At 37.9% G+C, this 16,858-nt stretch overlaps 2 protein-coding genes across 11 annotated transcripts in view; one reads left to right on the forward strand and one right to left on the reverse strand.

Moving 5' to 3' along the window:
• Positions 1–16,858, forward strand: part of asb13a.2 (ankyrin repeat and SOCS box containing 13a, tandem duplicate 2) — a 170,071-nt gene that overhangs the window by 92,520 nt on the left and 60,693 nt on the right. The gene's annotated exons all lie outside the window — the stretch shown is intronic.
• Positions 1–16,858, reverse strand: part of net1 (neuroepithelial cell transforming 1) — a 29,618-nt gene that overhangs the window by 2,329 nt on the left and 10,431 nt on the right. For 2 of the 4 annotated variants that reach the window (XM_021475011.3, XM_021475012.3), the window contains exons 3-9: positions 10,260–10,322; positions 1,863–2,138; positions 1,309–1,371; positions 1,039–1,135; positions 873–949; positions 530–787; positions 264–434 (exon numbers count right to left, since the gene is read on the reverse strand). In XM_021475011.3, the coding sequence (XP_021330686.1) occupies positions 264–434; positions 530–787; positions 873–949; positions 1,039–1,135; positions 1,309–1,371; positions 1,863–2,138; positions 10,260–10,322 (1,005 nt within the window). 4 annotated transcript variants of the gene reach the window in all.

A 16,858-nucleotide genomic window follows, 5' to 3' on the forward strand; every position in this document is an offset into this window, starting at 1 on the left:
ACACAGTAAGTACATTGTACTTATTTTTTATGTAAGTACATAGTAGTTAAGGACACTTAATATAAAGTGGGACCAACAGTTTTCTCTCCTGGCACTTTCAAAGATTCCACTGTTATTGTGTCATGTGCTTGACAGACAAAGGAAGCCAATTGAATCCATCTGATAGCCTTATTTGGAATATAGTGGCTTTATGTTTCTAATTCCCAAGAATAAAAGCCTGATTTGCCTCCAGCGGTTTAGACTGTGATGGATGTTAAACTCACCGTGCCACTTTTGTTGCGAAGTTCCCCATGGCAAAGCAAGCTCTTGCACTGCTCAATGCGTGGGTCTTTCTGCTTGTCTTCCAAATATTCCAGCTTATCGATATAGTATTGACATTCTGACTCCCCTTTCTTCATGTTTATGTCAGCCAGCACTGCTTGAATGACACTTATCTGGAGACAAAGAACGAAGGCAATATTAAAACCGAATGTCCCCAAAACAAGTGTATCTGAAGGCCTGCAGTTGTTAGATCGGTGCTTGCTCTTACCGCTTGCTCAAGACTTCCTTTGTCTGGGTGATCTGGTGGTGTGTGTCTTAAAATCTCTTTCAGAAGAAGAGGGTATTTGACCAAACGTGAGCGAGGGATGTCCAGGAAGCTCCATAAGTCTAGTTTCCTGCTGAAAGGTGACTCAAGGCAGCGCTGCAGGAAGTCTTGAACTCTTGGGTCCTGTTTCTTCTGATCGAGGAGGGCTTTGGCAGCTAGTTGGTTGCTACAGTATGCTCTGTATGCATTTAACCTTGGCAGCTGTGGTGGAAAGTGAGAGTTTTAACATTCCGAATGAACCACAATTAATTTGCCTCATAATAATGAACAACGAAAAGATGCTTACCCAGTCAACAACAATCTTGCCGATCTGTCTCACTGTGCCATCCGTACCTGTGGCCTTTGCCAATTGATCAAGAAGATCTGATAGGGTAAAAAAAAAAGTACGTTAACACTACTTGTTATCTCACGCAGTAATTAGGTGTGTCATGTAAATATGGTAGGTTATTTACCTTCATGAAGGGGAATGTAAGCATCCAAATCTCCAAAGATGGCTGTTAACTCCTCTTCAGACATAATAGAAAGTTTCAGCATTGGGTCATGGTATGCCTGGACACACAAAATGATAAAAATAATAAGCACAGCTTCTAATTTTACAGCCAGAAACTTTTGGCTATAAATGGAGGACGGAAGAAGGCCAAAGAGTCCAACTCCTAAAGTGCAGCCAAGAGCTTAAGCCTGTTTGCTTTGAATGTTCTAACAAAAAAAAAGAATGTACAAACCTTTCGGGCTAACTTCAGGTCTTCAATCAGGTCCTGTTCCCCTCGAGACAACTCAAAAATTGCCTGGAGAGACAGAAAACGAATGGTTACATTCATAACCAAGAAAACTGTTTGGATATTTTTAGTCAAGGCTCTGAGATTCAGTCTGTTTCTCTCTTTGGTGGGAAATGTTTGAGGGGCTCACAGTTTGCTGAAATGTCTCATTACTAGCTGTAGTTATGAATGAGAGGTAGGGGCTTAGTGCGTCAGACCAGCCAGTCTGTGTTAGCACTGGATGTCTGACTCTGAGATGCCAGAATTCAGCCGCACTTTTTCAGCTCGATTCAACTGTGTGCCAAGAACACACGCCAAAAAAACAAGGCCAGACGAGAGAGGTAGTGTGAGAGAGAATAAAAACAGAGAGGAGGAACAGGGCTCTTTCCAAGCCCCAGGCCCTTTGGGTTTAATAAGTCACACAGGCCTGATTCAGTAGCGTCTGGCAGGGGACGGAGAGTGGATTTAATAGTCTAGGTTTTTCAGTGCTGTCTGGATTCTCTTGCTCCGGCTGTACTCACCTCTTGTCTCTTAATCTCTTTGGTGGAAAACGTTCCTTTCTGGTGGACGTCTAGGGTCTCTGACCAGAGCGTGCTGTTCCGGCGCTTCGGTGGTGTGGGAGCTGCAGCCTTACTGCATGGCTTCTGCTGGGGCACGCCCGGAGACCGCCCGTCACCCCGGAATGAGGCCTGGAGGGTCTGGCCGAAGCGTCGGACGGCCCCATTCTTCACGGGAGAGATGAGGTTCGCCAGCGAGGTCACTCGGCCAAGAGGCCGCACACGCTTAGTACAGGGTTCCTATGGGACACATGGATAAAGATAAACATTAAAACTAAATCACCCCCCTCTGACCACAAGCGATCCCTTAGTGTTTTACCAACTGCACAACTGCCAACACAAGAAGGCTAATGTTAAGAATACACCACAAGCTGCTGTCTTTCAAACATATGAGTCACAGGATACACTCTCCACTGGTGCGGGTGTGAAGGGGTCAACTGGAGGTCAGGTCAATTGGTGGTTCCTGGGTGACAGACAGCTAGGCGGATGCTCCATTCTTTGGAGTTAACAGCTGTAAGCCGGTCACACAAACATATACACGTGTGTGTACATATATATGTATACAAATATACAAATACAAACTAAGACCCTTTCTGACCACAACCCTGGGGGACTCAGAGTTCAAAAGGCATTTCTGGAATTTAGGAGACTCCAGTCAGCTGTCCCACACTGATGACCCACACACACTCAATATCACAGCCTAACTTTAGCAAACAGGCCTCCTAATCAGAGCTGTTGTTCTCCGTACAGAAAAATGTGCCTTCCCAATGGTAAATTTGAAAGCCATTGCTTGTGTGTATTTATGTCGGTCAGATGGACCACCACGGTGAGTTACAGATCGGGCCTTGTAAACAATGAGCACTCTACCCCCTTTATCTTCCTCTTCTCTTTCCTTTCTTCCATTAAGTGCTGTTTATGACTTCATGTTGAGGCAGGCCCTGTAGGGCTCGCGTGAGAGATACAGACGCACCTGAACCCCTTGGAAGGGGGAGGTGAGCATTTTCAAACCCAAAATCCATAATGACTGGGCCTCCAGCCAACCTCAACAGACCTGGAAAGAGGGGGGGGGATCAAAGCAAAGCAGATCTGAGACCTTGATCATGCACTCTCTAGAGATCTGACTGAAAAACTACTACCATTGCAGGATCAATGCAAGCTTCGTTGACAAAAACTGGTTGCATCATTTAAGCAGCTGGAACAAAAAGCACTATGTGCTTGCACTTCTTAAAATGCACACTTCAATAGATTTTTCAGCACTGGATGGTTTTCCATCTGCTGAAATTTTATAAAGAGGGATGTGTTGTTCTCATCTTGGCATAGTGAAACCAAGGAACCATTCCATAAGCTGGCAGAGACAGTTGCTGAGCTAATCTATGGCTTAAGTCGCAACTGTGGTCCATGCCTAGCTGGACCTGGCCACCCAGACTCGTCTGCCTCATCCTTCTTTGTTAAGTCATGCAAGTAAACATGAAGACCACATCTGAACCTTCTTCACCGGTGGCCACAAACATAAGATGATGAGGAGACTGACCACAAAGGAAGCAATCAGACCCAAAACTAAATTCAAACACTACCTGTGTGAAACATCAGTGACTCCATTCAAATAATTGCTGTATTGCTGCTGCCCACTGCCTTTTTAGGGAAAATCTGGAATAACAAACACTCCCATTTTTGCTTTCTTTAAATGTGATAGATTATCCAGTGGAAAGAGAAACATAAAGCCAGACAGACAGATAGATTGTGGCAATTTCTAGTTTTGTTGACTCTTAGGGACCCCCTGGGAGAGTCAGATTGGGATAACTTAGCAGGGGTATGCCTCCCCCACAGGAACTCAATTTTAGACTATTGCTGTGTAACAATGTCTGTTTGTTTGCTTGGCTAAACTTCAGGGACAAAATTGTCACTAATAGTTGGCCGTGATCTAAAAATTACTTTCTGTTTGAAGTACAGTTTGTCTTTATCATGTTTAAATAAATCATTATTGTCATGATCATGTTTAAATGAAAAGAATGGCAAATTTATAGTATTGTTTATGCTCTTTTTTCAAAATCCCCGTGACTGACAGGAATATTAAAATTAAAAATATGAATGGCAAGCCATGCATACTATTGCATGGCAATAAAAGTTGATGTAAAAATTAAGGGAACCAAATGAACAGTTTTTCCCTAAAGCAGTGTGCCTCAGCCTTGAGCCACAACTTCCTTAAAATCTCCTGATTCATTCATAAATTGCTACTTCTGCTTTAGCCTTACCGACAATTAAACCCTTTCTGTGTACACTTCTGATTCAGAATAAAAATCACAAATAGGAATAGCAACCTACTGAAGGGAAGTAAGATTAAAGCCTTTGTCCTTTTCGTTCAATGCATTTTAAATGCTCAAAACTGGGCTCTGGCACACCTGGGCTATTGCCATGACACCTATGTTTTTAGACACCTGGAATGCTTTTCATCTCTGCATGCTCTCAAACCTTCAAAAAAGCCCTAAGGAGTTCCTCACACCATTATTATAGGGTTAAATCTTCTGCCCAGGTTTATAGCCAAACAAACAAGTTTAACACTTCCAGTATAGGTGCCGTTAACCCCCACAATGGGTGAGACATTTTTAAAAATTGGTTAAAACATAACCCATTAATTCAATGAGTACATAAGGTAAAACCTTTATCCTGACTGATTTACTCAAAGACTTGGTAAAGTTTCACCTACATTCACACCTTTGAGAAACACACCTGTGGTTCTTACTCCTGCAGTGTGTGTATGAGATAACTAAAGGACAAGGTTCGGAATTCGTTGATCAAGAAATAAAAGAAACTCAAACATGCAGAAAACAAAGAACCAAAAGAAACAAGCCAGAATTTGTGATGAATAGCCTTTGGATCTCACCTCTAGTTCTTTGTACGCCTGGTTCTGGTAGTCTATCTTTTGTAAAGTCCGTTTGATAGGTACCACACAAGGTTCATCGTAAGCCACCATTTCTTTCAGTAAAATCCACTGACTGGTTTCTGTTATTTCCAAGGGTTGACAGTAATCCACAAGTAGTTCTTAAATAAAAGCGTGATGTAACATAACGGGACTGAAAACATCAACGTCCCCCCAACTCGTGATTGTCCGCCTGAGCGGAGCTTCCTAACTTCTAAACACACTGTGTGTGTGTGTGTGTGCTCTAACAATCTCTAACTTTGTTCTAGGGATGTGAGCGGTAGGGAGTGCTCATATAGAGTTTTGAAAGGGTGGAGTTAGAATGTAAGCTCACCAATGGGAAGAGGATGGAGGAGGGATATGTAAAAATCTCTGAACAGACAAAGTCTGAGAAAACCTCACTATCTCTGATACCTCTTATCAACGAAGCAAAACTTTGTCTACCAGATAAAAATAAATCAGAAACATAGTATCAAAACAAAGCTGGAGAGCTGTACATAAAACAAAGCTTGTAAACTTTTTGTAAAAAAAAAAACTTGACAATGCTTTTCATCTTTAAAACTCTGTCATTAAATCTTGTAGATTGAAATCCTAAGAACTGGCGGCTTTCAAAACACATAAACCAGCCAAAACTCTCAAGATTTTCAGCGCAAGCTTTTAAGATAAAATAGAAAGCAAAAAGTCCAGCTTCTGGGTGAGTGAAAGCAAGTCTGCTTCTGTTTGCAATGTGGATTGCTTTATGTCTGTCTTTTGAATTGTATGAAGGGTGTAAAGTACAGGCATATTTGCTTTGAGATCTGCCTAATGAAGAACTGGGTCGTTATCAGTCACTCATCAGCAGGGGAGGGGGGGGGGATCAATTACAATATCAATCAGGGCAGAGGGGGTCACATGCACACAGAGCACTGGTGGTTGTCTGTGTATTGGAAGGTGTGTAAGGAGGTCTGATGTGTCACAAAAAGTTTCAGTGGTCCGAACCAGAAACTGAGCAAGACAAATCCTGCTTAACAAAAGACACTTTTCTCAATCCATTTTTCTCAGCATACACAAAACCGTGCAGCCATTTGGGTGACCAAAAACCTTAGGGGTATTATTAGCAAAAGACTACTGCTGCCTTCCCACACTGTCAGCAGCGGTATTAACTTTTGCAACGCAAATGGACCATCATGAAGTGTCAGCGTGTTTTAAAGATTTGTGTTAAAAAGTGTGAAAAAGGCAGGAGTGCATGCTAAGCAAATGGAGATGAACGATGTGCAGACTCTACGCTAACCCTCCTGTGTCAATACAAGAGTGTGAAACAGGACATGCAGTAGTGTGTGTTTGCATCAGGACACCTTCCACTGCTTAGTGTTAATTACCAATTAGGTGATGATCAGTTTAAAAGATATTCTCAAGTTTCATAACTAATCCGTGACCCATCTTAGCCACAATTACCGTATATTAGACATTCGTAAATTATGAGCCATATTTGGTTATGTGACCGCAACATAATATTCATGTATAACACAACAAGAATATATGTGCTTGAAATTTGAATATCAGTCTAGATAATAGTAGGGTTCCTTCATTACTCATCCTTGGGGAGAAAACTTTCATACTGTTCTCTGTGTGTTTTGATGAGAGGTGTGGTGGCCATATTGCATGAGAGCACAGCTCAGCCTGCACCCCCTGCGGGCTAACACCCCGACACACATGACAGCTGGACATCTGGGTGTGAAGCAAAAACACAGCACTCCTCTTTAGTGTTAAACACACACGAGTGACTCACTTCATGAGGGCCGTGTGTGAGCTTGCCTGACGGGGGGAAATCTGAGCTAACTTGCTCTGATCTGATAAACCTCTGTTGAAGAGGCGGTGAGCAAAACAGAGTGCAGTAGATCACAGCACTGCCCCCTGGTGGATAGTACTGCTGTCCAGGTGGCTATTCATATTATAAATGCTGTTTGTTTGCGGCTTAATAATTCATGATGTGTTTGAGAAGGATTGTAAAATCATCTATGTTTTAGAATACTTCCATATATGTTGGAGGAAACTGAATACTCGCAAGTATTCATCCACTATAACAAAGCTGTGGTTACAAGACAAGCCCATGCTTGGGTGTAAGCTTGAGACATGTGATGTCAGAGTGTAGGTGTACATCAACAGGAACACTGTTTTTCCCTGGAATCACTCATCATTTGACATATCAACATCCCAAACCTTTATCCATTTATTCTGTTTGGATTATTCCTGATTTTCCTTTGGTATTATGATCTAACACAACATTCCAGAGAAACTATGAATTTCCTTATTAATATTATAATGAATTTTTATTTTTTTTAAGTTGGCCCACACAGAATCTACCGATTTTTGAGCCCATCGTTGGGTCTAATTATTTACTTTTAGTTTTTATATGAATCTTAGTAATGCTTTTGAATATCCAAATGTTTAAATGATTTGTGTACGATACAGTTTGTGTAATATTTTCTGTCTTTTAGTAGATATATTATATGAGAGACTTGCTTTGTTTGCCAAACAAGTGGTTCTAATTGGATTTGCACTGTAAACTTTAAAAGTTAAAAAGTTATTTTATTCATTAGGTTTTTAGCAAATACACTCTCGAAATCATTCTGCATTACTCTGTAGATTTTGTACAACATTCTGTGCAGAAATATGTGAGCAGATTCTGTCTGGGTCCTACTTGCAACTCTAAAAAGATTGCCCCAAACCTGTAAATCTTTCTTTCATGGAACAAAAATAAGACATTTTGAATAAAGCAGCTAAATAAAAGTTTAATAAGTCTTGGAATATAGTGCACAAAACATACAAGCCACTTTTAGAGTACATTTAAGGTGCATCTATCTCTTTTTTTTTTACCCCAAAAATGAGCTTTTCTTTAACTTGCCTAAATTATAGGGTGTCTTTTAGACTTAATATGCAATATTAACTTTGATTTTGAAGACACTGAGCTGATTTTAAATTAATCAAATAAACTAAATCAACACTGAAATGACCAAAGCTGATAGTTTTGCTAACCTATAGGATGATTATGCCTTATTGCAAGTTGGAATGATTGACAGTTACTCTCTAGATTAACAAAATAAATCTGCTTTAAAGTATTCTGTATCAAGTGACTCATTTTCCTTGCGTGTACAATGAAGACTATATTATTATGACCTACGTTAAGAACATCCTATTTTGACAAAATCAATGTTTAACAACACAAGGGTGAGGAAGTGATAGGTTTTGCATTTTAAGGTGAACTGTCCCCCATCTTAAACAATCCCTCTCAGTTCTTGAAAACAATAGTATGCGACATCCTCTGAAAGCAAAGAACATAATGAAAGGATCTGCAAACATTTATCTTAATATGTTACGATAGAATTTGGTGTGCATTAAAACATAAGAACATTTGGCACAGTGAGCATTATAAAAAATCTTTTTGACATCTACAGTGGGAAAATTAAATAGACTTTAAAAAAAACTCTTTCATGTTGTATTAACACAAATCGATTAAGTTAACCTAATTGTTTTCACAAATTTAAATGGATTGAACAGAAAACAATTAAGCTGTCCCGAAACAACATCAAGAATTGTGTTTATTCAGCTCATTTTAATAAAGTAGTTTGAAGAATCGGCAAAATTAACTTTTTGAGTGTGTGTGACACCATAATTTGCTAAATGTTTCTTTCTTTGTACAACCAAAACTATAGAAAACATTGATTAAAATAAAATAAATAAACTAATCACACACATCCTGACATTTCACAAGCATATTTAACTCCGATTGAGTCAACTCCTTCTCAACAGAGACGGTTGCCACCAAACAGAGCAGGCAACTAAAATAACACACAACTCCTTCCAGACATACATCACAGTCAGAACACATCCCACACACCCAAACAAGCCTCTTTCTTTCATACTCTCATACTTGAACAGAAATATCGCAATCTGATCTAAACATTTGGTCAGTCTTCTAGCTACACAAGAAGAGTTAGTCAACGAATACACAACATTATAACACTTCTCGGCTTGATTGTGCAACTTTATTAAACAGAATCTAAAGCTTACTCAGGATATCTTAGGATGTTGATTTAATTTCATCAGAACAAAGGCCCTGAGGGCAGTGCAGGGGGCAATAGAATAGTTTCCATCAGGACAGGTGACCGTATGAAGCCCACCCCTCCCCCAAATGTGAGGATGTGCTTTAGGGAAGGGAGTTGGATACTTGTGTTAACTACACATTCAAGCAAAACAAGTTTCACTCAGAATAGTCTGGGTCAGAATGGACAAGTGACTGAAAGGTTTCTCAAACTGTCTCTGTCCATCAGTGTGTGTTTGCTTGCTTGGATTAAAAATATTCTAAAAATACACATGCAGGATTCACCTGTCAAATGCTGTCAATTCTGGGCGTTTTGTTTTGATATATTTGGTTATTATTGAGTAATCTTGACCAGGTTTTTTTCCATTCCTTAAGGCATAAATGCTTTTGGTGAATCAGAGCTTTCTCGTCTCGTAGGCGCAAGACTGATGAAAGTCATTCGAGTTATATTGTTCTCCCGTCTGTCAAAGTACAGAAAATATAGGCGGTGCTCAGCGCGACCTCTTGATAAACCGTAAAAACATTCAGTTGCTATGGATGTGTGTTTAAAGGGAGGGATAGTTCATGCAAAAATTATCATTTACTCACCATTTATTCAACCTCAAGTGTTTCCAAACCACTTTCTTTCTTTGTTCTGTTAAACGTAAAGGAAGATATTCTGAAAAGAAAGCTGAAAACCAATAACCATTGACTTCCATACTAGGAAAAACAAATCTTATTGAAGTCAATGGTTACAATGGTTACAGCTCTCTCTTCAAAACACCTTCCTTTATGTTTAGCAGAATTATGAACCTCATAAAGGTTTGAAACAAGTAACGTTGAGTAAATGATGACAGAATTTTTATATTTGGGTGAACTACCCCATTAAGTCAACCATCAGAAGGAGAAAAGTCCAAAAATAAACCAAAGATGAGTCAAAAAAAGCATGGAATCAAATTACAGAATTTGCTAGTTTACAAAGCTGTGCGTCTCAATTAAATGCTTGCTGAATTGAGGATAATTACTGACAAGCAATCATGGAAAGTTTGTGTTTGGAGAAATGACCTTTTCGATTATCAGTGGTAAGATAATTATTTAAGATTAAATTCCTCATGTTTAAGGTTAAAAGGCTTTGATTTCTGGCACAACCAATTTCATCTAAAATGCTGGCTTTGATTTTGCAGACAAATATGCCAGAAAGCGGGAGTGGGGGCATTTTTAACTTTTTTGATCAGTCTTGATGTTATAATGAGACCTTAAATGTTGTTTTGAGGAATGCTGTGTGGACAGACTGACTTCAGGGAGTGATTTAAAAAGCTCTCTTGTGTATTTTGATATATCTGTTGTTCCAAATCTGCCCATTTTGTTTATCAGTTTTTCTTACCTTGAAGTCAAAGCTGCACAAACTGACTGCATCGGCATCATCCTTTTCCCTGCGCTTGCGTTTCTGTAAAAAGAAACAACAATTGTTTTTAAAAGGGGAAACATATATATTTTAAAAAAAAAAGAAGTCATATCTGTGCAAAAGGAGCCAATGAACACAATCTTTCTCTACAATTTCCCTTTGGTTTCCTATAGAGTATGCAAAGTGCTGTCCTGAAAAGTTAGTATTATTACGGGATACAATGGCTCCTAAGGAGGTCAGACTCAGGAAGGACATCATTATCCCTGAGGCCTTTTAGCACCTGTGTGTGTTTGTGTGGGGGCTGGCAGGGCATCTGGATAGTGAAAATTCTACCTGTGGAGTGTGTGCAGGGTGTGAACGGGTTGTAAACATTTTGTACAACACTGCGGTGGCCACTGAGAGCCCTCAAGGTCTCACTTATTGGCCTGGGTTCCCTTTACTGGGCTTTTCTTAAAAGAAATGTTCTCATGAAAAGTCTTTTAAGACTGTTTAGTAGATGGATGAATTATAGCATCAACCTCCCAAGAAGACATCTGCTCCATTATATGCCCAAGCCCACAGGGATATGCACATTTTATAATATTTCATATCATAATGAAAACACATTGTTTAGTTGAGTTCATACGAATGATTATACAGAGGATACTTATTTTTCTCTCAAATTACATTTTATTTATATTTACAAATGTCTTTATTTTTTAATATATATACATTTCCCCCACCAATTTCTTTTTTTCCAGCAGCAGAATTTTTACTAATTGAATTTTTTTAAACTATTTTGTTTATCAATTCTCTAGACTATTTTCAATTAAATGGTTCAAATAGACTTTATTAATCAAAAAGCAATTCTATTACTGAAATACTAAAATCTATCATCATTGCATTAATATACAGTTGAAGTCAGAATTATAACCCCCTCTGAATTATTAGCGCCCCTGTTTATTTTTTTCCTCAATTTCTGTTTAACGTAGAGAAGATTTTTTCCACGCATTTCTAAACATAATAGTTTTAATAACTCATCTCTGATAACTGATTTATTTTATCTGTGCCATGATGACAGCACATAATATTTTATTTGATATTTTTCAAGACACTTCTGTACAGCTTAAAGTGACATTTAAAGGCTTAACTAGGTTAATTAGGTTAACTAGGCAGGTTGGGGTAATTAGACAAGTTATTGTATAACAATGGTTTGTTCTGTAGACTATAGAAAAAAAATATAGCTTAAAGGGGCTAATAATTTTATCCTTAAATTGGTGTTTAAAACATTAACAACTGCTTTTTTTCTAGTTGAAATAAAACAAAAAAGACTTTCTCCAGAGTAAAAAATATCATCAGACATACTGTGAAAATTTTCTTGCTCTGTTAAACACAATTTGGGGTGGGGGACAACAAAACAAAACAAAACAAAACAAAGGGGGCTAATAATTCTGATTTCAACTGTATATATATATAATTCTTCTTTTCCACTTAATTCTTCTTAAATTGACAAATAAATAAGGATAATAGTATTTATCCCTTAAAATTAACCTTTAAATTATGGTTCAATTTAGAAGCATATTCTACTGTGCAAAAGTAATATTTCTGTCCTCAATGCCTTCTAGTTAATCTAAACCTTTTTTTTTGAGGGGTTGTCATGAAGACGCTGTGAGTTTGTATAAATTTAATATGACAAAATCTCTGTTCTTACATAGTGTCCAAATAGAACAAACCTATCCCTTTTATTCACAAAAACAGGCAAAACATGTAGACTTTATATGTAAATTTAGCTTTTTGCAGTTTAAACTTCACAGATACTAGTTAATTTCGCAATTTGATTAGGTGTATAGTAATACTTACGATTGATTTCTCTAAAATTCCACATTCAACCATGTATTCGCAATTTTGTAAATGAGTTTTCATTAGTCAGGGTGCGCTAGAATTCATCACAAATACACTACATATAAAAAATGAGTGGTAGTCTCAATCCAAATGTGCCCATAGGTGTGTACCAATAACCGTTTTCAAGGTTTATCGTGATTTGGAAAAGTCAAGGTTTTAAAATGGCTAACATTTGCTGTTATACCGTCTAAGTTTTTTTTTTCTTTTTTAGGTTTAACTATTTTATTTATTTTGTTAGGGAACAGTATCTCCAGCAGAAAAACACCCTCTAGATCAAAAGCGACTGTTCCAAAATATTTTTTATGTTTCTTATATTAAATATATTGTGTTTAATGGGGAAAAACGTTGTTTTTTTATCCAGACATTTAAATAGAACAGATTTTAGGGAAGTAACTACAATACCTTGATACTGTGAAACAGGGTTTCCTGGGTTATATACCGTCATACCGAATCTCATACCGGCCCATCCCTATGTGCCCATAATATGCTCTATTCATTTCCCAAACAGGGTCAGTTTGTAAGTCAATTAAGGTTTTATGAGACCCAGTATCAATTGAGTATCAACCCATTTTGTTGATGTCGCCACCGCTGACAGAACTAACACTTGATGAGCCTTTTGTTTTCCTAAAGGGTGAAAGCATATGCAAAGTCATGTGATCAAAACCAAACCACCGTGCAGCCAGCTAGCCTCAGGTTTCATTAAGGCAATGAGTAGATTAGGCTAATTTAACATCAGACCCATTGATGGCCTACAAGCAGGCAAACACACTAACACAATAAGTGACGAGCTATCATTTAGTAAATCCCCATTCACAGTCAATGAGGGGAGAATTAATCAAAAACCTGATTGGAGGGCTGTGTTTGAGTAAAGAACGCTGGCCAATAAGAAGCCGAACTACTGAGTGAATCACACGACACTAATAGTGCAATTTAATGGGTAACACAGATAAGTGGCTAAATTTAAAAGTGGACACACATGATGACAATGCATTCATAAAAAATGGTTAAGACTGAAAAGCCTAAGGATGACTCCAAAGTATAAGACCAAAGCTTCAGAAGAAAGAAGGAAAGCTGAGAGGAATAAGAAAAAGTCAAAGTGATCGACAGGCCGTGTGTTGTTTGGCTCAAACCTGCGTGTTCTTGGTTGACAAACCATAAATGGATATTACTGCAGGGAATTTATGAGAGCAAACAGCTGCTGGCACAGGAGGAAACATGAGATTATTACAAACAAGCTCAATCAAAGTCACGTTTTTGGGACACACTGCGTTTTGCAGGGGTCAGTAACATCTAGTATGAAGAGTTTGTGTGCATGAGGCCAGGACACGTGGTATCATTTTGTGATTATTTGACAGATCTAAACGAAATCACTATATGCGCGATGCCCAACTGTTAGAACGAGGACACTGGGTGCTAATGGAAAAAGTCCTAAAGCCAATAGCATTTGGTTTAAATCACTGCTCTGCCAGTGAGAGTGGTTGAGCTTAAGCGTCTTAAAGGAGACAGGACATATTAGATACTATAGAGGACTTGATTGGTCAAAAGATTTGATGAGAAACTAGAGAATGAGGTGATCACAAAAAAAGTGTTGATCCATTTAGGCAGAAGCGACAAACTGCAAGATTTTATAGACCATTTTGAGGGATGTAAACCAAAACAATGGTCCCAACGTATTTCCTCTTTTACATTGTTAATAGCTTCCGAGATTACTAAAAGAGTCACATAATGATAATGTTATGGCAGCTGTTTTAACATTAGGTTATGATTTAAATGCCTCTTGTTAAAGTTATGAAGTAGTTTCATAACAAGCAGGAAATGTTCATGGGCGAATGACATGACCACATTGAAATGGTGAATTGTCACTGTTTTGACGCAAACTCGCTTATCGATATCATTAATACTAATAATATGATACTAACATCTAAACTTCATTTCAATTTCACAGGACTTTTAAAAGTAATTGAAAAGTAGTTCACAACTAATTTAACTTCTAATGGGACATTATTCCAAAGTGCAACTTAAACTTTCAATTAAGCAGTTTCAAAAGTATGAAGAGGAGATTTGTTTCAGATGTGAAAAAAGCCTTGAATGCAGGGCAGGGCTATGAATATAGAGACAATAAAAATGTATGTCTAAAATGACAAGTTTTGGATGTTTGCTGTCAATGTGAAATAATTTACCAGGCTATTTAGTAGGTTCTTCAACAATCTTTAGTCTGTCATTGATGAGTGACTCTCAGAGTTGAACGGAAATAGTTATGTTACCTTTAGAAAGACGCAACTATTTTCTTTCAGTAAAAAATGAAAGCAAACCGCCCAACTGTCTGGAGATGCTTCCTGTATCTTTTACAATAAATGCATGACGAGCGTTGTAACACTAATCTGGATTCTACAGAAGAACAAACACGCACTTTGAATGAATGCCAAACTTGCAAATCTCTTTCATAGAAACAACCTTAATATTCTTATGATGACTATACAATATCCTGTCATTTTAAATATTTGAAGATGCAATATATACTTTCTCAAGACATTACATTAAAACTTTTCATATTGGTTGACAATAAAATCTAGACGTCTGAACATGTCCGAGATGCTCAAGTCATCATCATGATCGCGTGTTTACACAACAGTGTCAAAATTAAATCCGATAGTATGCCAGATGATCACAAACCACTTCCTGCATATTCCATCCGCTGTTGCACCACCACGTTCACCCTCCGGCCATGCAGACGGACTTAACTAGAACAACTGCTTCAACATTAGAGACAAAGACTCTTTCTGCTTTCATGTTCCAGCAGTTTGAGCAGGAATAAAGGGAGGGAGGGATACCCTTTCACCTAAGCGAAGTTTTGAAGGTGAGATAATGGTGCTGGAAGCCTAATGAGGCCCATGTGCCCACTAGATGAGCTAATGTATGTGTATTTGTGAAAAAAAATACATATCAAAGGAACGCTTTGGCATTGGATGAAGCAGTCCGTCTTCTTTCCCGTCTTTTAGCCCCCCTGTTTTCCTAGAGATGAGAGATGGATTGCGCTTTCGCTTGGCCTTCATAAACTTTGGAATGCTCTAATCGGGCTCTGCTTTCTGTTTTCAATCGCAAACTAGTTAAGCATTTACTGCTTAACTGATTCGCTGGGAATCAGGACTATGTTGGGTTCATTTTGATGGAAATTTGGAAGGAGAGAGAGACATTTGGGAATTTATCAGTGGCAATTTGGGCATCGGTTGAAGTCGAGGCACGCGATGCCATGAGAGGATTAAGATGTCATCAGCTGGCGACAATGTGATGGTTGAGTGGAAAACATTATCTGCCAAGGATTTCTTAAAGGGCGAGGGGAAAGTACACTAGCACACTTGCGCAAAGGAAAAGGTTTAACAAAAATGGCCTTATGGGTATAGAGCTATTCAGGCATGAAAACTTGTGAGCCGTAGCAAAGCGTAATTAATGGGGATATAGCATTTACATCATTTTAAAACACAAAAGACTTTTGTTGTAAGTCTAGAGTTTTAATAATAAACATTTGGTCCTTTTTTTAAGCGTTTCATTTCTTTAATTTATTTGGTAACCATTTACAGTACAATACAATGTGTATTAGTTAATGCATTTACTAACATGAACAAACAATTCATTTAATACAGTATATGTTCATGTTAACTCACGGTGTATTAACTAATGTCAACAAGCATCAATTTGGATTTTAATATCCCATTAGTAGATGCTGAAATATGATTAATAACTGCTGTACAAGTAATGTTCATGTTAGTAAATACAATAATAAAACCTGTAAAGTGTGACCCTTTATTTAACAGGGACAGTGTTGTTATAGTGTGTGTTGCATTGCAAACACTTTTTAGGCTGCAAAAAATATTTTGCTAATCTGTTGGCTAATGTAAAATAATTAATTGTTCATAAAAAAAAAATCTTTTTTGAATCTTCAATTATGTTTCAGCCAATTAGGCTTGAAATGAAGAAATATTGTGCTAACCCAGACGTGGGCAAGCTAGGGCTGGCTGAACACCTGCATCCAGCCCGCGAGGGAGTTTTTAAAATACTGCTTCCGAGTAATGGTTTGGTTTCAGAATTAGTTGATGATGCAATACCAGGGTTTCTGCAGGTTTCATCAACTTAAATTTAAGAATTTTAAAGGCATTATTAGGACCATGATGAATGAAATTTTAGACTTATACAGGACTAAATGCTAAGGATTTTATTTGAATATCCCAGTTGGAAAAGATTTTCACTTGCCATATCAAAATATTATTATAATTGAATACATTTAATAATACAATACTACTACTACTACTATTACTACTACTAATAATAATATTTTAATAAAAAAAAAAAATCTAAGCCAGGTCAGTATCTTAAATAAATGGAGAAATTGTAAATAAATTTTACTGTAAGAAAAGTAATTAAATGTCTTTTTTTTATTGGAATTGGTGATTATATGGGTGTTAATGGCCAGATTGGGTAGCTATACATGAACAAAGGAAAATAAGATCTACAACACAATATTTCAGTACATTTAAGACTTTATAAGGCCTAAAATTTAGTGGCACAGTAAGTAGCACAATCGCCTCACAGCAAGAAAGTCGCTGGTTCGAGCCTCGGCTGGGTCAGTTAGAGTTTCTGTGTGGAGTTTGCATGATGTCCCTGTGTCTGTGTGGGGTTTCTCCGGGTGCTCTGGTTTCCCC

Source organism: Danio rerio, chromosome 4 (genome assembly GCF_049306965.1).
Source record: "Danio rerio strain Tuebingen ecotype United States chromosome 4, GRCz12tu, whole genome shotgun sequence".
Lineage (NCBI taxonomy): Eukaryota > Metazoa > Chordata > Actinopteri > Cypriniformes > Danionidae > Danio > Danio rerio.